This window comes from Cervus elaphus, chromosome X (assembly GCF_910594005.1).
Source record: "Cervus elaphus chromosome X, mCerEla1.1, whole genome shotgun sequence".
NCBI lineage: Eukaryota > Metazoa > Chordata > Mammalia > Artiodactyla > Cervidae > Cervus > Cervus elaphus.
This window is the reverse complement of record NC_057848.1, coordinates 46,829,119-46,854,719: the sequence shown is the minus strand read 5'-3', so window position 1 is coordinate 46,854,719 and position 25,601 is coordinate 46,829,119. Positions and strand designations below refer to the sequence as shown.

General features: G+C 37.7%; 1 protein-coding gene and 1 pseudogene across 13 annotated transcripts in view; one reads left to right on the top strand and one right to left on the bottom strand.

Moving 5' to 3' along the window:
* Positions 1-25,601, top strand: part of THOC2 (THO complex 2) — a 112,632-nt gene that overhangs the window by 30,524 nt on the left and 56,507 nt on the right. For all 13 annotated transcript variants that reach the window (XM_043895217.1, XM_043895216.1, XM_043895212.1 and 10 more), the window contains exons 7-8: positions 12-145; positions 14,350-14,516. In XM_043895217.1, coding sequence (XP_043751152.1) covers positions 12-145; positions 14,350-14,516 — 301 coding nt within the window. The remainder of the gene's footprint in view (positions 1-11; positions 146-14,349; positions 14,517-25,601) is intronic.
* Positions 11,982-13,074, bottom strand: LOC122689088 (annotated as a pseudogene).

The window sequence follows — 25,601 nt, the reverse complement described above, 5'->3', positions numbered from 1 at the left end:
TCTAATTTCAGTTATAAGCAGCAAAAATTTAATTTGTTAAGAGAAGAAAATGAAGGTTATGCCAAGCTGATTGCTGAATTGGGGCAAGATTTATCTGGAAATATTACTAGTGATTTAATCTTAGAAAATATCAAATCTTTAATAGGTAAGATGTACATTATATGGTATGTGTTACTAAGAATAAATTTGACTGTTGAAGAATATCCATAAAGAAAAAATTAGTGCATTTTCTATAGATCTTTGTTTTTAAATTAAGAAATGAGAGAAGCGTCCAGCTTGTACTTTTAAGATTATTATCAGCAGAAAAAAATTTGACATGATATTTGTAAGAAATCTTTTTGGTACTCTTACCTTTGTGTTTATATTAGTTTCTGCTTTCTAGTATTTCTATCTTTAATTTTTAGGTATTTTCCAATAATTTTATGGAGGGTAGAAAATAAGCAAAAGTGAAACTTTATAAAATCTTTGGTGAACTCTTGAAATGTGGAGATGTTCTGTTCTTTTGAACTTGATTTTAAAAATGCTAAGCAACTTTGATACACATTTTATCTGTTAAAAGTAAGTGCAGCAGATGTCGTAAAAGTGTAACAAAGAGGAGAGTATTATTTCCCCTACCTTTTGAATAGAATTTCTTTAGCATTGTTCTTTTTTTTTTTTAATTTATTTGACTGCATTGGATCTTAATTTGCAGCATGTGGTGTTTTCATTGGGTCATGTGTTGGGGCGCTTGGACTCTGGAGTGTGCAGGCTCAGTAGTTATGGCGTGTGGGCTCCAGAGGGCACAGACTTCAGTAGTTGCAGCATGCAGTTTGAGTTGCTCTGTGGCATGTTGGGATCTTAGTTCCCTGACCAGGGATTGAACCCGCGTCCCCTGCACTGCATGGCAGATTATTAACCACTGGACCTTCATGGAAGTCCTAGTGTTGTTCTTTATATTGAGCATTTGGAAGAAATAGTTGGCTTCTATATAAAGGAGGAATGAATGATAGAAAAATAAGGTACTTCTGATTTTTCAAGAATGGAAAGAATTTTTCCTATTTGTTAGGTGTTATGCTATCTCAGGGAAGATTTTGCAACACTTGGATGTCTTAAGTTTTGAAACCTGTTGGAGAAGTCATATTTTCTGCTTCACTAGTTTTATATATATGTGTGTGTGTGTGTATATATATATGTGTATATACATATATATAAAATTTCATTTATTTTATTTATTTGTTATTTTTGGCTGTGCTAAGTCTTTGTTGCTCTGCATGGGACTTTCTCTAGTTGCGATGCATGGGCCCCCCATTGCAGTGGCTTCTGTTGTTGAAGAGCACAGGCTCCAGGACAGGTAGGTTCAGTAGTTGGGGTGCTCAGGCCTAGTTGCCTCATAGCACGTGGAATCCTCCTAGACCAGGGATTGAACCCATGCCCACTGTGTTGGCAGGTGGATTCTTAACCATTGGATCACCAGGGAAGTCCTTCACTGGTTATATTTTATTAGAGGATGTGTCCACTCAGTCACTCAGTTATGTCTGACTCTTTGTGGCCCCATGGACTGTAGCCCACCAGGCTCCTCTGTCCATGGGATTCTCCAGGCAAGAATACTGGAGTGGGTTGCCATTCCCTTCTCCAGAGGATTTACAGGATGCTTATGCTCAATTCTCAGTTATTTTCTGCGGTTTTGAAATTTATGTATGATTAAGAGAGAGGAGGTATCCTTGTCCTTTCCTCCTTTCTCCAGTGGGGACCCAGATAAAACTAGATTTACTGCAGTTATCTTTGCTTTTAACTTAGGCTTTTGGTGACCAACTGGTATAGAGGTAAGGAGCTTTTAGTTTAAATTTACCCTTTTCTTTGAAGTAAGTTTTATTCTGCAGCTGATTAAGTCTCTTTGCTACTTCCATTGTCAATTTAACACCAAGACTGGCAATCCCCTAGGGCTGCAGGGCTCTTGCTTGCTTAAACTGTGTGGCAGTGACCCATTAAAAAAAATCACCTGTAGGGTTTCCTTTCTGTTCTTTGCAGGGTAGGCTCTACATTTTTCCCGCAGCATTTTGATCTAGTTTGAGATGTTTGTCAGTACTACCTTGCTATAGGTTTGTCTTTCCTTGTATCCTGCCATGTACTGTCAAAATGGTATTCCCTACATAAAAGTTCTGTGCTGTATGAGGTCTTCACATTTTTAAAAACTTTATCTGCTTGTTTGTTGACATCTCTTGTCTGTCCTTGTTCCTTCTATTTTTTGTCCTTGTGAGTTTACACTTTATTAGTTCTTTGTTATTTTAGGAACATTTCAGAGAGGGATTTTTGTATGCTTTTATCTAACTGAGAAAAACATACACTGTGTACTTTCTTTTCTTGAACTTTGTCCCCATAGAGAACAGGCTATGTTACTGTATCTGAAGAACAGTGTGGCAATCACAGCTGTAAGCTCATGACTCACATGGATATTCCATGAGTTTAAAGAATTTGATTTCTTGGGCTAACCCTGTATTCTAGTCTGTCAGGTGTACTACAAAGCACGATAGCCCAGAAGCACTCAAATGCCACCTCTGCAGTGTAGACTTCTTTGGCTACCCCACCCCCCACCCCAACACTCCCTATTGTTCACTATATTTCTTCTGAGCATTTGGCACCATATAATATGCACTGTATTTTATGCCACACCCCCACTGGAATGTAAGTAAGTTCCATGAGAACGAGGGTTTTTGTCTGTTTTGTTTAGTACCTCTAACCTAAGTGCCTGGTACGTAGGTGCTGAATAAATACTTGTTTAAAAACAAATGAATGTTTCCCACTTTCTAGGATAGTTTATACTGATTCTTAGCCTCTTTCTCCCAACGTGGAGGATTTGAGAAAGTTCATTTCCCTGGCTCAGTGTTTGTTTCTCTTTGGCTAGCTGATTCCTCTCCTCCTCCATTGTCTGAGAAAGAAATTTTTCATAGTTGAAGTTAAGACTGAGTACTCATTCTTTCAGTGTTAGAATTTACCGGATTCCTCCTCAGTGCAGACTCTAGGTATTCCTTGTCTCATCTGGCCAGAGGAGTTCACTAACGTAGCATCCTGCTTTTCATGACATCTTTGGATGAGTTTCCTCTTGTTTATTCCCATTGTTTCCTCTCTAGGAGCAATCTAGACAGATAATACCTAAGCTATCTCAGGTCTGATCTTCTTCACCAGCCACTGACAGAACTGGTATCTGGTTTGGGAGGCTTGCATTTTAGATACATTTCAGAGTACTCGGTCTGATCAGGAGAAATCCTTATTTATTCTATAATTAACAGATAGTCATTTGCTCCCTCAAAGATTCTGGCACATCAAAATTTTATGTCCTAAATATGAAAAACAGTATTTATATTCTGTCAGATAGCCTTGGGCTGTTTACTGCAAGCAAGCAAGGAATAGGAACAATTATGAGTCTATCTGGTGGTTGCAACCTCAATTGTTACAGTAAGTTTGAGAAACTTAATAGGAATGTATAGTGATTATTAGGCTCTTGAACTGCCATGTCATAGATGCCTCACAGATGATCCCCACATCAAGATGGCAAAAAGCATATTTTAGAAATTGGGGGAAAGAATATCAGAGATGGACTCTTTGTTTTTTGGCTATGCCGAGCGGCTTGTGGGATCTTTTCCCTACCAGGCATTCAGCCTGGGCCCTTAGCAGTGAAGGTGCTGAGTCCTAACCACTGGACTGCTGAGAAACTCCCAGAGATGGACTCCTTTGATTGCTGAACTAAACTATAAGCTGTCTATTCTTCTGTATGCCCTTGAGAAAAAGTAATAGCTAGTAGGTATTCTTTCCTTTTCTTTCTTCTAAATTAGTGGTCAGCAAACCTTTTCTGTAAAGGATGAGATGGTAAATATTTTTTTCCTTTGTGGGCCGTGTGTTTTTTGTTGCAGCTACTCAATTTTGCCATTGTAGTGTGAGATCAGCCGTGAACAATATGTAAATAAAGGAGTGTCTGTGACAGCACAACTTTACGTACAAAAATTGAATGGGTTTGATCCATAGGGTGTGGTATGCTGATCACTGCTGTCAATCGAAAGTTATGGCTAAAAATTAGTCATGGAGCTAGCTTGAGTTTAGTTTTGGAGACTGAAAATGATTCTTGCTGGTTTGGGGTATAGTGGCCCAGGATCTTTTTGGCTTTGACTCTCTGATCCTTTCCTTCTCACGCAGAATCAGAGCCCTCTTCGCCAAACCTCAGGACCTTCATTTGTCCCCTGGTGTCCAAGGTTGTAAATCTGATTGGAGGCGGGAAGGGTGGGGTGAGAATCTCTCCTCCTCCAGTCTCACAAGTCCTCTTAGTTGCTTGTTAAGTGACCAGAGAAACATTAAAAACAAAACCCTAAGTCAAATGATTTTACTCTTTGGCAGATTATGGGACATTTAACCCCTTTGAGTACATTGTCTTGAATGTACTTAGTATTCTGTCTTTAGATCAGTTTGGATATAAGAGCCATTCAGCCTTGAAGCTTCTTATTGTATCAACACCCTCCTATCCCTTGGAAGTGGAAACCAGTTGACTGCTTCCTTTACCTAAGGCTTTGCTTTATTGGTGTTATTTACTATACAGGAGTTACAAAGAAGTCATTTATCTCTACTATGAAAAAGAAGACAGCAATTGGTGTTCTTAAGTATAGTTTTTTTTAAACTATTATACTTTTATCTTGTTGGATGCATTGCTCTGCATCTTGCTTCTCTGGTTCTTGCCTTGAAATGTGCAGTTTTTTGCAAATACTATCTCTTAGAAATAGTTTAGCATAAGTTTTCATTAGCCTGTTTTAGTCCATTCAGGTTTCTGTAACAAAATCTCACAGACTGTGGGGCTTACAAATAACAGAAATGTATTTCTTACAATTTTGGGGGCTGGAAGCCCAAGATCAGGGTGCCAGCATGGTTGGGTTCTCATGACAGCCCTCTTATGGGTTGCAGACTGCTAACTTACTGTTGTATCCTCATGTGGTAAAAGGGGCAAGGGAGCTCTCTTTTCTAAGGGCATTACTCTGATTCATGAGACTATGCTTTTATGACCTACTCATCTCTCAAAGAGCCTACCTCCTAATACCATTTCATTGGGCAGTAGAATTTCAACATGAATTTTGGAAGTACAAAAAACATTCAGACCATGGCTTAGCCTGCTTCTAAAGTAAGTTTACATGCCAGAGCTACATCATGTCCTTTTGTTCAGAACATGGTTTTTCTTTGTCTTATAAGGTTTATTCTGTCAGGAACATGATAATTGAAGCTATCATTCTGTTTTATTGTCAGAAATGTATAGGCTGGATGTCTCTCCCAGTCATGTTTACAGTGTTATCTGGGTCTTTTTGTTTCTGTTAAGAATCTCAATTTGACCTATCCCTAAAAGAACCATTGTTGCTTTAATCATGTTTTTTGCCTCTAATTGTGGTTAGTTGCTCTAATACTGGTCATCTTATCCATCTTTGGGGAACATTCAGTTACTTTTCCTTGCATTTTTTCCAAAGATGTATCATCCAAAAGGTGTGAACTTTCATTATGGGTAGGGAAGGCATTTTATTAATCTCTGTATCACAAGCATTTGGTACATAGTGGGTAGTTACTTAATGTTTCTTTAAATGAAGGAATGAATCCATGGCCATTACAGGTCTACCATTTAAAAATGTTACTTCCCATATGGTTCCCTGTTTGTTCCTGAAAAAGCCTGTGTGTGTGTGTGTGTGTGTGTGTGTGTGTGTATTGCTTAATGTAGCTGATGTAGAGGTAGGGGGTAGGCTTATGCTCTTTCTCAGGATGACATGACTATCAATGCTTGGGCTGGATAAAAGCCTTTTTAACATGTTTGAGCACAAGATTGCCTGTTCTACCACAACTGCCATTAGAAAAAAAATATTTTGTATATTTTAAGCTTACTTATTGTTACTAAAATCTTAATTGTATATGAAATAGTTTAACTGTTATTTAGCAAATCTCTACTATTTAAAAAATGATTTTCTAAATCCTTCATTTGGTTTCTTTTTTTTTTTTTTGTTACATAGCATATGTGTGTTAGTCACTTGGTCGTGTCTGACTCTTGTGACCCCATGTACTGTAGCCTGTCAGGCTCCTCTGTCCATGGGATTCTCTAGGCAAGAATACTGGAGTGGGTAGCCATTTCCTTCTCCAGGGCATCTTCCCAACCCAAGGATCGAACCCTGTTCTGCATTGCAGGCAGATTCTTTACCGTCTGAGCCACTGGGAAAGCCCATTATGTAGCATAGATCATTCCAATTGATTGGACTAACTTATGGCACCTGAGAGATAAATAGAAAACTCATAAGCCAGGTTTATTTGGTAAGAGATGCAAACAGTGTCATCTGTTATAAATAAATGTTGCATCCTGTTCGTCTAGGTTACAACCTTAAATTGCCTCTAGAAAGAAATTGGTTGACATTACAGATCACTGTAAAATAACCTTTGTGGAATAATACTGTTAAACAAAACATAATGTATCAATGGTTCATTCTGTAACACATTGAAAATATAAACTGTAAAGCAGTGTGAATGAAACACAACTTTTCCATGTAATATGTTGCTGTTCTAGTCCTTATACACAAGTTTTGTGGACTATAGCTTAAATGGATAGTTATAAGCTAACAATTTTTTCTAAAGTATATTCAGTGTATCTTTTGTTCTCTGATAGAATAGGGCATTGTTCATTTTTATTTAGTTGAGTGAATTTTTATATTTAGTAGATGTAGGAGTAGTTATAATGTTGGAAAGTTTGCTAGATCCTACTTCCATACTCTATTGTTAGTGTTATAGCAGTTTGAAGGTGGTTTTTTTTTTTCAACTTTATCTAGGCATAAAGTTGTGTCTGACTGTTTGGAACTCCATGGATTTAGCCCACCAGGCCCCTCTGTCCATGGGATTCTCCAGGCAAGAATACTGGAGTGGGTAGCCATTCCCTTCTCCAGGGGATCTTCCTAATTCAGGGATCGAACCTGGGTCTCCTTCATTGCAGGCAGATTCTTTACCATCTGAGCCACCAGGGAAGCCTATCTAGGCATAATTAAATAAATGTGCGTATTTAAAGTGCACAGCTTGAGTTTTAATACATATATACACCTGTGAAAACATCTCCACAATCTAGATAATGCACTTTTCTGTCACCCACCCTCCAAATTTCCTCTTGTCCCTTTGTATTTCATTCCTCCTTACTCCCTATTTCCTCCCGGGATAATCAATGATCTGCTTTCTTTCTTTTTTATAATGCTGTTGCATTGTTTTTTAATTTGTAAAGTTTTAAAAATATTTTGTCTGTACTTGGTCTTCATTGTTGAACATGGGTTTTCTCTAGTTGTGGTGAGCAAGGTCTAATCTCCAGTTGCATTGTTCAGGCTTCTCGTTGCCGAGCACACGCTCTAGGGCATGCAGGCATCAGTAGTTGTGGCTTGCGGGCTCTAGAGCATGGGCTCAGTAGTTGTGGTGCATGGGCTTAGTTACCCCATGGCATGTAAAATCTTTCTGGAGCAGGGATTGAACCCATGTCCCCTGCCTTGGCAGGTGGCTTCTTAACCACTGGACCATCAGGAAAGTTCAGTGATCTGCTTTCTAAACTAGAGATTAGTTTACATTTTCTATAATTCTTTTATAAGTGAAATCATACAGTGAACATTTTTTTTGGTCTGACTTATTTAATTCAGCATAATTATTTTGTAATTTATCCATGTTGTTGCTTGTATTAGTCGTTCTTGTTATTGTTGAGTGGTATTCCACTGTATATTTACAGTTATACTGTACTACATTTTATCCATTCACTTGTTGATGGATATTTGAGAGTGTCCTATTATAAATAAAGCTGCTGTGAATATTTGTGTATAGGTCTCTATATGGACATAGACATTTTTTCTCTTGAGGTAAAACCTAGGAATGAAATGGCTGCGTCATATGGTAGGTGTTAAGTTTAACTTTTAAGGAAGCTGCTGATTTTATAAAGTAGTCATACTATTTTACCTTGTATATTTCCACCAGCAGCATTTAAAAATTCCAGTTGCTATTTTGGAGTCACTTGTACATTCATCAGTTCAGTTCAGTCGCTCAGTCGTGTCCAACTCTGCGACCCCATGATTCGCAGCATGCTAGGCCTCCCTGTCCATCACCAACTCCCGGAGTTTACTCAAACTCATGTCCATTGAGTCAGTGATGCCATCCAGCCATCTCATCCTCTGTCGTCCCCTTCTCCTCCTGCCCCCAATCCCTCCCAGCATCAGGGTCTTTTCCAATAAGACAACTCTTCGCATGAGGTGGCCAAAGTATTGGAGTTTCAGCTTCAGCATCAGTCCTTCCAATGAACACCTAGGACTGATCTCTTCAGGATGGACTGGTTGAATCTCCTTGCAGTCCAAGGGACTCTCAAGAGTCTTCTCCAACACCACAGTTCAAAAGCATCAGTTCTTTGCAACTCAGCTTTCTTTATGGTCCAACTCTCACATCCATACATGACCACTGGAAAAACCATAGCCTTGACTAGACAGACCTTTCTTGGCAAAGTAATGTCTCTGCTTTTTAATATGCTATCTAGGTTGGTCATAACTTTCCTTCCAAGGAGTAAGCGTCTTTTAATTTCATGGCTGCAATCACCATCTGCAGTGATTTTGGAGCCCAGAAAAATAAAGTCAGCCACTGTTTCCACTGTTTCCCCATCTATTTGCCATGAGGTGATGGGACCAGATGCCATGATCTTAGTTTTCTGAATGTTGAGCTTTAAGCCAACTTTTTCACTCTCCTCTTTCACTTTCATCAAGAGGGTTTTTAGTTCCTCTTCACTTTTCTGCCATAAGGGTGGTGTCATCTCCATATCTGAGGTTATTGATACTTCTCCCAGCAAACTTGATTCCAGCTTGTGCTTCTTCCAGCCCAGCATTTCTCATGATGTACTCTGCATGTAAGTTAAATAAGCAGGGTGACAATATACAGCCTTGACGTACTCCTTTTCCTATTTGGAACCAGTCTGTTTTTCCATGTCCAGTTCTAACTGTTGCTTCCTGACCTGCATACAGGTTTCTCAAGAGGCAGGTCAGGTGGTCTGGGATTCCCATCTCTTTCAGAATTTTCCACAGTTTATTGTGATCCACAGCAGTCGAAGGCTTTGGCGTAGTCAGTAAAGCAGAAATAGATGTTTTTCTGGAAGTCTCTTGCTTTTTCGATGATCCAGCAGATATTGGGAATTTGATCTCTGGTTCCTCTGACTTTTCTAAAACCAGCTTGAACATCTGGAAGTTCTCGGTTCACGTATTGCTGAAGCCTGGCTTGGAGAATTTTGAGTATTACTTTACTAGCGTGTGAGATGAGTGCAATTGTGCGGTAGTTTGTGCATTCTTTGGCATTGCTTTTCTTTGGGATTGGAATGAAAACTGACCTTTTCCAGACCTGTGGCCACTGCTGAGTTTTCCAAATTTGCTGGCATATTGAGTGCAGCACTTTCACAGTGTCATCTTTCAGGATTTGAAATAGCTCAGCTGGAATTCCATCACCTTCACTAGCTTTGTTCATAGTGATGCTCCCTAAGGCCCACTTGACTTCACATTCCAGGATGTCTGGCTCTAGGTGAGTGATCACACCATTGTGATTATCTGGGTCGTGAAGATCTTTTTTGTACAGTTCTTCTGTGTATTCTTGCCACCTCATCTTAATATCTTCTGCTTCTGTTAGGTCCATACCATTTCTGTCCTTTATTGAACCCATCTTTGCATGAAATGTTCCCTTGGTATCTCTAATTCAACATTCAATATCACAGTAATCCAAGCCTATGCCCCAACCAGTAATGGTAAAGAAGCTGAATGGTTCTATGAAGACCTACAGGACCTTTTAGAACTAACACCCAAAAAAGATGTCCTTTTCATTATAGGGGACTGGAATGCAAAAGTAGGAAGTCAAGAAACACCTGGAGTAACAGGCAGATTTGGCCTTGGAGTACGAAATGAAGCAGGGCAAAGGCTAATAGAGTTTTGCCAAGAGAACGCACTGGTCATAGCAAACACCCACTTCCAACAACACAAGAGAAGACTCTGCACATGGACATCACCAGATGGTCAACACCGAAATCAGACTGATTATATTCTTTGCTGCCAAAGATGGAGAAGCTCTATACAGTCAGAAAAAACAAGACCAGGAGCTGACTGTGGCTAAGATCATGAACTCCTTATTGCCAAATTCAGACTTAAAGTGAAGAAAGTAGGGAAAACAACTAGACCATTCAGGTATGACCTAGATCAAATGCCTTATGATTATACAGTGGAAGTGAGAAATAGATTTAAGGGACTAGATCTGATAGACAGAGTGCCTGATGAACTATGGACAGAGGTTCGTGACATTGTACTGGGGACAGGGATCAAGACCATCCCCATGGAAAAGGAATGCAAAAAGGCAAAATGGTTGTCTGAGGAAGCCTTACAAATGACTGTGAAAAGAAGAGAAGCGAAAAGCAAAGGAGAAAAGGAAAGATATTCTCATTTGAATGCAGAGTTCTGAAGAATAGCAAGGAGAGATAAGAAAGCCTTTCTCAGTGATCAATGCAAAGAAATAGAGGAAAACAACAGATTGGGAAAGACTAGAGATCTCTTCAAGAAAATTAGAGATACCAAGGGAACATTTCATGCAAAGATGTACATTCATAGGCCATACTTTTCGAGGGTGCAAGGAAAGGCAAAAATATTCAGAAGTTTTCTTCCCAGAGCTTTAGGTAAACATCTCTGGAGAATTTATGAAAGTCGAGCTCTTTTCTGTAAGATGATCATTGTATTGGTCCTTTCTTTCCTTAGTATGAGAAGTGGAAGAAAAATGTATTCTAAGCTTTGGTTTCATAAAAGGAGGAAAGAAATATTTAAATTTGGAGGGTTTGGTTTTCTAAGTGATGGCTAAGATACTGCAAATTAGACTTTATAGCAATTAATACTGCAATTAGCTTTATAGCATTTAATATACTTAATGTGGAGATAATAGAAGTAACTCTTTTAATAGAGAAATCATTAATAGATTATATAAGAATTTTCTTTGAAAAATCCTGTAAGTCATCCATAAGGTATAGTGGTTAGACCCAACATCTCTTCCTCAATTGACACTGTTCTTTTTTGCTCCAGCGTTACAATAAATCAGTGCTTATTTGCTTGTCCCAGATGAAGTGGTTAGCTTGCATTGAGGGGCTATGCCTAATGAACAATCTGTAATTAAAAATTCTAGAATTCATTCAGCTTGGTGCATAAGGCATAAGGGAACTGATATAAACTGAGGGAACAGCAGAGTGATGTGCTCACTCTGGGTCATCAGCATATATTATTTTGAGATGAGTGGTGGATGAAGTTGACTCTATCATTTATTTTTTAAATTAATTTTGAAAGTTTAATTTTTATTATAGTTGTTTTACAATGTTGTGTTGGTTTCTACTGTGCAGCAAAGTGAATCAGCTCTACGTGTGCATATAGCCCGTCTTTTTTGGATTTCCTTCCCGTTTAGGTCATCACAGAGCTTTGGGTAGAGTTCCCTGTGCTGTACAGTAGGTTCTCATTAGTTATCTATTGTATACATAGTGGTCTGTGTGTGTCAGTCCCCTCTCACAGTTCATCCCACTTCACCCTTCCCCCTTGGTGTCCATATGTTTGATCTCTGCATCTGTTGTCTCTATTTCTGCTTTGTAAATAAGTTCATCTGTACCATTTTTCTTGATTCCACATAAAAGTGATATCATGCGATATTTGTTTTTCTCTTTCTGATTCACTCTGTGTGACAGCCTCTGGGTCCATCCATGTCTCTGCTAATGGCACAATTTCATTTCTTTTTATGGCTGAGTAATATTCCATTGTATATATGTACCACATCTTTATCCATTCATCTGTTGATGGACATTTAGATTGCTTCCATTATCCTGGCTGTTGTAAATAGTGCTTCAATGAACATTCAGATGCATGCATTTTTTTGAATTATAGTTTTCTCCAGGTATATGCCCAGGATTGGGATTGCTGGGTCTTATGGTATTAGGTTGATGAAAGAGTAATTGCGGTTTTGGACCCTGAATTATAAATCATTATAACTAGACTCAAAGACGTCTTTATTAATCAAAATAGGAACCATTACAGTCAACATATTTTTGCCAATGAGAAATAAGTTTGTTTATTCCTGTAGCATAAAAATCTGTGCTTTGGGATTCAGTGAACTTTTGGAAAGCATTTTCTGTCTCCTGATGATTTTGGAAGCATTTTCCCTGCAAAAGGTTGTCGAGATGCTTGAAGAAGTGGTAGTTGGTTGGCGAGAGGTCAGATGAATATGGCGGATGAGGTGAAACTTCGCAGCCAAATTCATTCAACTTATGAAGCATTGGTTGTGTGCTGTGCAGTTGGGTGTTGTCGTGGAGAAGAATTCGGCCCTTTCTGTTGGTGATCGATGGCTGCAGGTGTTACAGTTTTCTGTGCATCTCATTGATTTGCTGGGCATACTTCTCAGATGTAATGGTTTCGCTGGAATTCAGAAAGCTGTAATGGATCAGACCGGCACACACAGACCACCAAACAGTGACCATGACCTGTTTTTGGTGCAAGTTTGGCTTTTGGAAGTGCTTTGGAGCTTCTTCTTAGTCCAGTCACTGAGCTGGTCATCACGGTTATAGTATAAAATCCACTTTTTGTTGCATGTCACAATCCAGTCAAGAAGTGGTTTGTTGTTGCATAGAAAAAGAGAAGATGACACTTCCAAGTGATGACTTTTTTGATTTGCAGTCAGCTTATGAGTCACCCACTTATCCAGCTTTTTCACCTTTCCAGTTTGTTTCAAGTGCCAAATGACCACAGAATGGTCGACGTTGAGTTCTTGGGTAATTTCTCACATAGTTGTAAGAGAATCAACTTTGATGATCTTCTCAATTGGTTGTTGTCAACTTCCAATGGCCAGCCACTGTGCTCCTCATTTTCAAGGCTTTCGTCTCCTTTGCAAAACTTCTTGAACCACCATTGCACTGTATGTTTGTTAGCAGTTTCTGGGCCAAATGCGTTGTTGATGTTGTGAGTTGTGTCCTTTACGACCCATTTTGAATTCAAATAAGAAAATTGCTCAAGTTTGCTTTTTGTCTAACATCATTTCTCTGGTCTAAAATACATGTGAAATAAATAGCAAGTAATAAGTTATTAGCCAAAAAACATAAAGTGAGAAATGCACATTAAAATGATATAGAACATAAGCATATTTATTTAAGAATGCATTCCAATATCAAATGGCAAAGTTCCACAATGCAAAACCACAGTTAGTGTTGCACCAACCTAATAGTTTTGTTTTTAATTTTTTTAAGGAACCTCTATACTCTTCTCCATTGTGGCTATACCAATTTACATTCCCACCAATGGGAATGTAAGGCCAGACACTATAAAACCCTTAGAGGAAAATATAGGCAGAACACTCTATGACATAAATCACAGCAAGATCTTTTTTTGACTATATCATTTAAATGATTTGTCTCTCATTTTGCATTGTTTATTATATGTAAATGGTTGCATTCTCAAATGCACATATGATCTAACTGCACTATAATATAATTATAGTAACAGCTGAAGATGAATGCAAATAGAGGTAATAATAGTATTGAGAGTAGGGTGGCTGATAGGAATGTTTATTAAATTCATGTCTATTGGCCTTTTAACTTACTCTAGGAGATTAGCAAGGGTAAGTAACCATCAGTTCCTATTAAGTGCTTCTTTCCCTTCTCTTTCCTGCTCTACCTAGATTGTTTTCTTACTTCTCTGTTTGCTTCTATTTTGTCCCCAGCTCCTTGGTATTCTCATATCTTTAGTATCAGCAGTGTACCTGATTTCCTTTAGAATTACTGCCAAAAACTATGAATGTACAATTACTTTTTGTAGCTTTGTTGTGTATGTAAGATAAACTAAAATATGATTCTAAAAATGATGCTCTACTTTCACAAACCTGAACCTCAAACTTGTTTATCCACATTCCAAATAGCTCTGCATGAAAGTTGTCTAACTTGTAAAACACATTGTTTGATTTTCATATTTTGATAAGAATTAAAAATGTGAATCTCTTTCACTAGTGTGAGTAAACAAGAACTGATGAGATAATGTGGCATAGAAGTTTCACCTAGCACAGGGTCCTGGGCTTAGCTGTGTCAGTAATCTGCTCTGTAATCCAGGGCAAGTCATGTTTCTCACCTGTAAAATGTGGGGGGTTGTCTTGATGACCTTGAAAATGAAGATTTCCCTCTGGGGCAGAGAAGGCAAACTTGTAAAAGAAGTTGTTTTTAAAAACATCTTTATTTTATGTAAGTTGTCCCTGAAAGTTAATGATTTTTCTAGAAATGATGTATAATCACTTTTGAATTTGTGTATATCTCATCTGTTACAGGCTGCTTTAATCTGGATCCCAATAGAGTTCTGGATGTCATTTTAGAAGTGTTTGAATGCAGGCCAGAACACGATGACTTCTTTATATCTTTATTAGAATCTTACATGAGTATGTGTGAACCGCAAACACTGTGTCATATTCTTGGGTTCAAATTCAAGTTTTATCAGGTAAAAAAAAATGTGTGTGTGTAAATTTTGTGATTTTATATATAAAATTTAAATTTTATTTGTAAATGATTGGTTTCAGCTCAGCCATTTTAGCAGAAGGGATAAGAAACTACATTAGTGGTATGGATGATGTGATGTGAAAGCCTCTAAGAAAGCCTAATAAATTTTTGCCTTGAGAGAGATGGAGTCAGGGAAGACTTTACAGATATAACATTTTTTTGGAACCTGGTGCTTGAAGGCTGTATGAGTTTGTTGAGAGTTGTCTGTGCAGAAGTAACAAATAGTGTGTGAATGAAGACATGGGAGATAGAATGTATATAACAAGTTGAAGAAATGGTACTTAGTCTCATGTGACTGGATTGTAAGATATGGGGGAAAAAGGGACAGGAAGTGAGGTTGGAAAGGTTGGCACAACTTTAGATTGTCAGGAGCCTTGAATGCTGTGTAGAGTTAGAATTTTATCATATAGGTAGTTACCGCTGAAATTTTTTATGGATGTGAATAAATTCTTGAGGCCTTTCTTATATCATTTTTCACTTACACCACTGCATAGTTATCTTGCAGATCTCTGGCCTCTGATTATTTCTCTTTCAATCCATCTTTCATATTATGGATATACTACTGTTACATTCTGAAAGAGATCTAATTAACACACTGCTTAAAAACCTTTGCTGGCAGGATGAAATTCAAACTTCTAAATGTAGCAGAAAAGGCTCTTCACAATCTAGGCCCATTCTTTCTTTCCAGCCTTATCTTTAGTAATTTTTTTCCCTTCACATCTAATATTCTAGTCATATTAAATTACTAGCTGTTACTTGAACTTTGGTATGGGCATTGCTATGTATAGACCTCTGTCTAAATGCAGTTCCTTATAACTGGAAAATGTACTTACCTACCCCCTCTCATCTGTCTTTTCTTCATCTTGTAAATTCTTATTTATTCTTTAAGATCAAGTACTTCTTGAATTATAAAAGTTTTTGGTGGACACTTGACTCATGCAGAGTTTAAGTCACTTCTTAAATTCTGTTCCTTGGAGAAGGAAATGGCAACCCACTCCAGTATTCTTGCCTGGAAAAGTCCATGGACAGAGGAGTCTGGCGGGCTGAAGTCCATGGGATTACATGACTGAGCATGTGTGCACAAGGGTGGAGGGAAATGGGTTGGTAGCAATAAAGTGGTAGAACTTAAAAAAAAAAAAAATTCTGTTCTTATAAAACTTGACTCAGACTTCTAGCACTTATCAGGTTATACTGGAATAAACTATATCTGTCTCCTTTGCTAGGTTGTGAGTCATTCAGGACAGGATCTATATTTTACTAATTTCTCTTGATTGATTTTATTGCTTAGCCTGTAGTAAAAGTTCACTAATTATTACAAATGAATGATCTATGTTTTAGGAAGATAACTCTCTTGATAGCGTGGAGGATTTTAATGTAATAAGGCCTCTGTTGTCTTTCTGGTCTAGCTTTTCTAATTTGTCTACCTGCCTGGGATTTTCAACTAGTCAGGAAATACTCATTTACTGAGTTTTTATGGCATGTTGTTGCTTTGTTAAGCACTGAGGATACTCTGGAAAAGAGTGTCTATTTCTGTTCATAAGAGCTCAAGTTCAGGATAGAAGGACAACTTCTTTTAGGATTCTCAAATATAATCCACCTACTGCCTTTGGTTATCTTAATTTTTCCATTTCTGTATAATGTTCCAGAAGAGAAATTAGTTCAGAACTAAAAGCATATAGCTTTTTGGTACCAAACAAGAGAAGTGTCAGGGTTTTGGGGCAAGGGTATTTCACCTTTGTTTAAAAATTAGTGATGGTAGTCATTCCTATCCCTACTGGCAGCCAGGGAGCCCACTCTTAGTATAGAGAAAGAGAAGTTCAGGTATTTAATTGCACCTTGATTGTTTTGGATTTGAGAAAATGAAGCCAACTGCTGAAGTGACAGGGTAGCTGAAATTTAACTTGAGCATGATTAATTAGAATATAGGTTAGGACTTTGGAGACTGAGGGTTTCAGGGCTTATTGCAGTGAATAATGATGACCTAATGCTTAATATAGTATTGTTAGTTGAATATCAGTTTTAGAATTAAAACTTTCTGTATGAGACTATTCCTCATAATGGCAACACTTTTTGAACTGAATTAAAATATCCCTGGGGGTTAACCAATGTTGGAATGATCCTTTTTTTTTTTTTTTCAAAGTAGATAATGGGGCCTTTGTCTTATATGAGAAATGCCCAACCAAGAAATATTTGATTTAGAAATAACCTATTATTAGAAAGAGTAACCCTGGTATTGTTCTGTATAACACCATTTGCTTATTTTTATTGCCTGAGCAATCTTATTTTGGGAATCTGTAATCTTAAGGACCGCTGAGGGCAGGGGAAGAAATGTAAGAGATTTTAGATAATTTATAGTCTGGTGAGGTAAAGTAAGAAAAGCCACGAAAATCAAGAACTGCTGAGGGCTTATAACCTGGGGAGTTGGTTCCTAAGCATGTATACTCACCCTGTGTACTGGTCTCTTGCCTAACCCTGCCCACCTCACCCCCCTGTCATCACTTCCTGAAAATGTTTACTCCCCCTGTCCACAACCCATATTTTCACCAATTGGAAATTATTTGTATTCACGGGGTTCTTTTAATTTTTTTCCTTAATGCTAGGACTTGTAGGCAAAGTTAATTATTTCTGCTATAAAGTCGGAGTGATTTTATTCTGATTTCAACCTGGGATTACCTGTACTGGATGTTTTGACTTGGAAAGGTGGTAGGGATGTAAGCAGTTTTAGAACAGACTTTGGAAAATCGGGCTGATTCAGTTCCCTTAACAGAGATTGCTGGAATAGAGGGTTTAGGGTCAGCACGAAGGGCAAGAAGAAAGGAGTACTAGAAAGTTTGAGGATACTGAAAGACAAACTTGGCTGGGTTTGTCTTGTCATAGGAAGAGGAAGGAGATGGTGACTCTCACTCTTGTCCCAGCTTCTTGGTTTCTTGATTCAGAACATAATAATAGCGGTGCCATGGTTATGCACTATTATAACCCAAATATACCCATTTAAGGAATATTGACTGAACACCTCCCATGTGCCAGGTAGTGTCCTAAGTGCTGTGACTACATATGTAAGCAAATAAAAATCCTTGCCTTCATGATGCTTATATTCTAAGCAAATCATATGATACATTAAAAGGTGATCAATGAGAAGGGGGCAAAAGAAGAAAGAGAGAGCAGGATAAGGAAGAATGAGAGTACTACTAGGGTGGCGAAGTGGCAATTTTAAACAAAAAAGTGAGAGTAGACCTCATTGAAAAGGTGAGTTTATTTAAGCAAAGAAACAGATGTGAGAGTGTGAACTGCAGATATTTGGAAGATCCTCCAGGCAAAGAAAACAGCTAGGGCAACAGTCTTAAGGTGTGAGCATGCCTGATGTGTTGAATAACAGCGAGGAGACCAGTGTGGCTGGATCAGAGTGATTGAGTGGGAGAGTGGTAGGGGGTGAGGTCAAAGTTGAGGGACCATATCACATGGAACTGCTGCAAGGTTTCTGACTTCCAATGCCAGGTGAAGCCAGTGGAGGTTTTGAGTGATATGATCTGGTGTAGTTTTTTTTCATTTTGTTTCTCTTTTACCTTTTCATTTTATTATGAACATTTTTAGACATATAGAAAAGAGTGAATAGTGTGAATACCCATAACTCTATCACCTAGAAGTATGTTTATTAACACATTGGTATAATTTTTTGGGAAATATTAATTTATATTACAGATCGTGAATGGTTGCTCCTAAATACGTTAATTTATATTTTTAAAAGTAAGGACATTTTTTTTAAAGTTTTTTTTTCATTTATTTTTATTAGTTGGAGGCTAATTACTTTACAATATTGTAGTGGTTTTTGCCATACATTGACATGAATCAGCCATGGATTTACATGTGTTCCCCATCCCGATCCCCCCAAGGACATTTTTGTATACAGCCATGATACTAATTTTATATCTAACTAGATTGCTATCATAGCTCAGACCGTATTCAGATTTTCCAGGTTGTCCCCCAAATGCATTTTATACCTGGTTTGTTCAAATGATGATCCAGTCAAAGACCACACACATATAATATTTGATTTTGAGGATTTTTTGCTCTCTTTTAATTTAGAATAATTTCCCCACCCCTTCCATTAATAGCAGTGACTTATTGAAGAGAACATTCCCAAAGAAGACTCCACCTTTTGGATTTATCTAATTGCTTTTTGTGGTTGGTTTAATTTGTTCTTTATCCCCTGTTTTTCTTATATGCTTGGAGTTAGGGCTAAAGGCTCGACTATATTCAGGTAAAATATTAGTGGCAAAAATACTTCATAGGTTGTGTTATATGTTTCATATTTCATAGCATCTAATACTGACTTCTAATATTTTAGTAAGTTGATGACAACATAATCCCTCCATTATACAATGACATTTCCCCGTCTTGTCAACAGCAAGTTATCTGTAGGTTGATACTTGGTAACATGTGAATATCCAGTTTTTCATCAGCCTTTCATTAAGTGTAATGTAACTACATGGATGGTAGTTTTCTGAATCAGTTATTTCCTTTGGGGTTCCAAATTGTTGGTTCACTAATTTTATCTTGCCGTCTACATTATGAGCCATCGGTTGTCCCTTATCAACTTGATTATTTGGTTATCCTGCAGTACAGTTCCTACTAAAAAGACAGACAAATACTTCAGTTTTTTTCTACATTAATTACTAGCCATCAGAATAAGGAGTTTCTTTTTTTTTTTTTTTTTTTTTTAGAATAAGGAGTTTCTTTAGTAGACACATCTAATGGTGACATGAGTGATATGTGTGTGAGAAAGAGATGAGAGACAAAAAAAAGTGTGTACATGTGCATTTTGACTTAGGTTTTCAAAGAATCAATATGGTTATGGTAGTAGTGGAAATAGATGATGTTCTGAATATATTTTGAAGGTAGAGCCAATAGTATTTTCTGATGGATTATATATAGAATGTGAGAAAGTAGAGTTAAGGACTGTCCTAAAAATTTTTTTTGGACTGAGTAGCTAAAAAGATAATTGTTGTCATCAACTGAGATAGGGTAAATTTCAGGTGGAATGAGTTTGGAGTACTGTGGGCAGGAATCAGGAATTTAGTTTTGGGCATGTTAAGTTTGAAATACCTGTTAGAAATTCAGGTATCCAAGTGGAGATGCTGAGCAAATAACTGGATATTGGATTTGGTGTGCTGGAGAAAGAACTTGAACTAGAAAGGGCTAGAAATAGAAATGTGGGTGCCAAAAGCACATAGATGATATTTAAAGTTGTGATACTGGATGAAATCATTAAGTTTGATAAGAGAACCCAAGGCTGAGCCTTGGGGCACTCTGATGTTAAAGAGCCTGGGCAAAGAGGAGGAGCCAGCAAAGGAGATATAGAAGGAACACATGTAAGGTAAGAGGAAAACAAGAATATAGCATCTTGGAAGCTAAATGGAAGAAAGAATGATAGCTCATTTAAGATGAGGACTGAAAAATGGTCATTGGATTTATTAGCAAGGAGGTCAAAACTAGCCATATTTGTAGAGTTTGAGTGATGTTAAAAGAGAATGGGGAGAATGGAATTAGAGACAATGAGAACAGACAACTCTATAAAGGAGTTGCTACAGAGAGGCACAGATAAATGGAGTGGTAGCTTGTTGAGGAAGTGAACTGAGATTTTCTTTGAAGATAGGAGAGAGACTGTTTATGTGTTGATGGGAATGATTGAACAGAAAGAAACTGGTGATGTAGGAGAAAGAGGAGAGAATTATTGGATTAGTATTCTTGAATAAGATAGAATGCAGCTTGTAGCGTAAGTGATGGATAAACTTTAAATAGGACCACAGGGAGTTCACATATAATAACAGGTGGAAAGGTAGCATATGTGGGTACACTTGTTGGTAGGTGGATAGATCTGATGGTGAGAATTTGTAGAGGTCCTGTTGATTGATCCAGTTTTCATGCTGAAATAGAAAGCAAGTTCATCAGATGAGAAAAGGGAATGATAGAGGAGGTATTGGAGCTTAGGAGAGAAAGTAGGAAATAGTTGTGTAAGAGAGTATGAGAGTGAATGGACTAGAGAAATAAGAGTATAATTGGCCAGTGACATTAAGGACCCACTTGAGGGTGGATATGTGAAATTAGTGCTTTGAGGAGTTGTAGCTGTTGGTAATATTAGAATTTAGGATATGGAGTGAATGGCTGAAATAGGGTAGAGGAGGTCTTTGCAAGAGTGGAATTCAAGGAACTGAGAAACCAGCATGATGGAAGTATCACTAACATGTATATGAAAATCTCCAAAAATTAAGAAAGGAATAGAGTTGGAGAAAGTGACAGTGATTCAGAAGCTAAGATCATTCATTGCTAAGTAAAGGGCTGTGACCCAGGGGTCCATAGATGACAACAATAGTACATAACTAAAAGTGGCAGAGTACAGAACTCTCAGAGCTCTGTCCCTTCATAAAAGCAACTAATGAACTGGCAAAAAACTGTCAATCAACTCACAGAACTCTGGAATTTAGTAAAAACTTAAAGAACCAAGGAATGATTTGATGAAGAAAGAAGCTGCTGTTTGGGATAAGAGAGCTCTGTAGTATTTTAAATTGCCTGCCTACTATCTCTCACACCGATTGATGGTGGCTGTGAAGATAAAATCCGGCATTCCTAGTACAGATTGCTAATGCCTGAGGATATAAAGAATTGTTCTCAAAGAATTTGGCCTGTCTGGCTACTCCCTGAAGGATTGGTGCTAGGGCTTGTCTTTGTTTTGCCTGACTGGGAGCATCCCTCAGGCTAGGGTGAAAGTGAAGTCGCTCAGTCCAGGCAACCCCATGGACTACCAGGCTTCTCCGTCCATGGATTTTCCAGGCAAGAATACTGGAGTGGGTTGCCATTTCCTTCTCCAGGAGATCTTCCCAACCCAGGGATTGAACCCAGGTCTCCCGCACTGTAGGCATACGCTTTACCATCTGAGCCACCAGGGAAGTCCATTGGGCTAGGGTGGCTTTTGCCAAAAGCATTTGAAGGCACTGTTACTTGCTTTAGCAGTCTGGAGTAAGAGACAATAGTAAGAGACAAGCAATAGAGAGACTGAAAGCCTGGGAAGTAAGAAGGAGAAAGAAAGGGGAATAAGAGCTTTAGAAAATTTCCTGCCTGTATGGAATCAGAGGCAAAAAAAAAAAAAGGCCAAGTGCATGCCCAGAACTGGATGCATGCTCCGGAAATGGCTGAGAAGACCCAATGGTTTTTCCTCAGGCTGGCCTTCAGCTCTGCACAAGCAGGAAGTGAAGACTAAGGCAAAGTTGTAAATGGCCTGGCCAACTGTTGAGGAGTGCCCTAACAAAGCCAGTGTGCAAAGACTGGAAGAGTATTTTTTTTTCTTTTCTCTTCAGGTCTTTAAGAAATGCAAAACACTAGTTGACCACTAAGATGAAAGAATACAAATTTCAATGATCACACACAACAGTAGTATAGACTACAAAGTTAGTTTAGAGAAGTCATTAAATAAGCAGACAACAACAAACCCCATAGAGGGGGCAGAATCTGATTTTCAGAATTGCCACACAGTATTCAAAATATTCAGTATTCACAGTATTCAGTTTTCTACAGAAAATAATGAGTTTTGAAAAGGAACAAAGTAAGGCTTATTCATAAGAAAAAGAATTAATAGAAAGTATCCCCGAGGAAGCTCAAGCAGTGGACATACTAGATAAATAATTTAAGTCAACAGCCCTAAATATGCTTAGTATCTATAAGAAACCATGGAAAAAGAACTAAAGAAAACCAGGAAAGCACTATCTTGCCTGACAGAATATCAATAAAAATGTAGAAATTATTAAAAATTATTTAAAAAGGAACCAAACAAATTCTGGAGCCAAAAATGTGGTAACTGAAATAAAAAATTCTCTAGATGGGTACAGCAGCAGATTTGAGAATGCTGAAGAAACAATTAGACCACTTGATAAATTAATTGAAGTTATATAGTCTGAGGAGCAGAAACAGAAAAGAATGAAGAAAAATCACCAGAGCCTAACAGACCTATGGGACACCATCAAGTATACTAATATGTGAGGAGTTCCTTGGCTGTCCAGTGGTTAGGACTTGATGCTTTGACTGCTGTGATCCTGGGTTCAATCCCTGTTTAGCGAACTAAGATCCCACATACGGTGCAGCCAAAAAAAAAAAAAAAAAAAAGGTCTGTCAGTATGTACATTGTGGAGTCAGAGGCAGAGGGGAGAGAGAGAAAAGGACAGCATATTTGAAAAAATAATGGTGGAAACCTTCTCAAATTTGATGAAATGTATGAATCTACACATCTAAGATACTTGAGGAACACCACATGGGATAAACTCAGAGAGATCCACCCTGAGACACATTATAGTCAAATTATAATATAGTATATTATATATATATAATAGTCAAAGAGAATCTTGAAAGCAGCAAAACAGATGTGACTCATTCATACAAGTAACCTCAATAAATTGACAGCTGATTTCTTCAGAAGGCAGTGGAATGGACCATATAAAGTACTGAAAGAATGAAACCAAGAATTCTATATCCAGCAAAACTACCCCTCAAAAATGAGAGATTATGATATTCCAAAATAAAAGTTGGGGGAATTCATCGCTAGCAGACCTGTCTACAAGAAATGCTAAAGTGAGTCCTTTGGATTGAAATGAAAGGACACTAGACAGTAACTTGAAGCCATATGGAAAAATAAAGAACATTAGTAAATGTAATTACATAGCTAAATATAAAAGCCAATATTATTATATTTTTTGGTTTGTAGCTTCTCCTTTTTTATGATATGATTTAAAAGACAAAAGAAGAAAACAACAATTATAAATCTAGTTGACACACAATGTGTAACAATATTAAAGGGGGAAGGATAGAGATTTATAGATGCAGAGTTTGTATAATATTGAAGCTAAGTTGATATTAATTCAAAATATAAGTTTAAAATGTTAACTGTTAACACTCAAAATAACCACTAAGAAAATACTTAAAAAATAAATAGAAGAGGAAAGAAACAGAGAATTAAAAAAAAACACTAAAAAAGTGATGGAGGAAATGAGAAACAATAAAATAAGACAGGAAACAGATAGTAAAATGGCAGAAGTCCTTCCTCATTACTAATTATTTAAATGTAAATGGATTAAACTTTGTAATTAAAAAGCAGTTTGGCAGAATGTATAAAAAAAGCAAGATCCAACGTCACGTGACTTTTCTATAGTGTTAAAATTCATTGTAATAAAATGAGAGGGGGAAAAAAGCATGATTCAACTATATGTTATCTATAAGAGACTTACTTTAAGATCCAAAGATACAAATATGTTGGAATCGAAAGTATGTAAATAGATAACCAATGCAAACAGTATCTAGGAGAGATGGGGTGGCTGTATAGACTTTAAAGCAAATTTTTTTACAATAGATATCAAAAGACATTATATATTGATAAAAGGGTCAGCCTATCAAGAACATAAAGCAGTTAACTGTATATGCACCAAACAGAGCCTCAAAATATATGAAGCAAACATTAGCAGGATTGAAGAGAGAAATAGACAGTTCTACAGTAACTATTGGGGATTTCCATACCCCACTCTCATTAGTGGATAGAAAAACTAGACAAAAGATCAGAGAGGAAATGGAGGACTTGAGCAGCACTGTAAGCCAGTTAGACTTAAAACAGACATATATAGAACAGTCCATTGGACTACAGTAGATTACACACTCTTCTCAAGTACACATGGAACATTCTCCAGGATAGACCTTATATTAGACCACAGAACAAGTCTCAATACATTTAAAACATTGAAATCATGTGAAATATTTTCTTGGACCACAGCAGAATGAAACTAGATCACAAGAATAGTGAAGGATAGTGAGTGATAGAAAATTCAAAGCTGGGTGGGCTTTAGGGAGCATGGATGGGGAATAGTCTGAAAACAACTATAAAAACAAAGATGATTCATACCCTACCTCCAGGCCTAGTAGTGTGAGGGGTCCAGGGAAAATAGCCACCACTTGACTGGGTTACAGTGGGAGTGGTGTTCCTAGTGAATGCTAGGCTCTGTTCAGATGTTAAGGTGAGAGCGGGGAGAAGAGGTTTAGAGGATACATTGAGAGGAGAGTTTCAAGGTATAGGGGGTTTTGCTGAGGATGGGTCATGAATTCCAGAGGATTCCATAGAAGTTCTTTAAGAATGTGGATACATGAGATAGGACAGAACAGGGATTGTGCAGAGCGATAGGAAGATCAGAGTACAGGAATTGACATTTGGCCCTGAGAGTTGGAGGCTTCTTATGGCTCACTTAAGCAGAGTTAACGGGGAAAATGTGAATATTCCTGGTGGATTCAAGTCAGTGAGCTTTTGTGGTTTTGCTCTGAAACCATGACCACCATTTGTTTTCATGGAAAAATGTTTTGATACTAAAATAGCCATTTAAAAACAATTAAAATCAAACTTGTTTTTAAGTTGAGGACTTAATCTGTCTTAAAAATCATGGTGAAATAATGCCTTTTTTAATATATCTGTTAGTTTTGTTAGCTTCATATGTGCATAACACATATCACAATTACGGGAGGAGGTTTACTCATAAAGTTCTCAAGTTCAGTATTGAGTAGAAGCCGAACATAATGTATTGTCACCATTTTCTTTTTATTTGCATTGGGCCATTTAGTAATTGCCAGTTATCTTCACTTCATTCTTCTATTCATCTGACCCCAGGCCATTTAAAAATTAAGTGAAAGTCATCTTGATAGCCTTCAGAGATCCATCTGTTTCTCGGTAGGACCAATAGAGCTGACCTGGGATTGGCCATTCCTAGTTTTAAAATGTTTAATTATCCATGTGTAATAAGTATAGTAGTAGTAGTGTTAATCCCTCAGTGGTGTCCGACTCTTTGCAACCCCATGGACTGCAGCCTCCCAGGTTCCTCTGTCCGTGGGATTCTCCAGGCAAGAATACCAGAGTGGATTGTCATTTCCTCCTCCAGGAACTCTTCCTGGCCCAGGAATGGAAGCTAGGTCTCCTGCATTATTGGCAGATTCTTTACTGTCTGAGCTA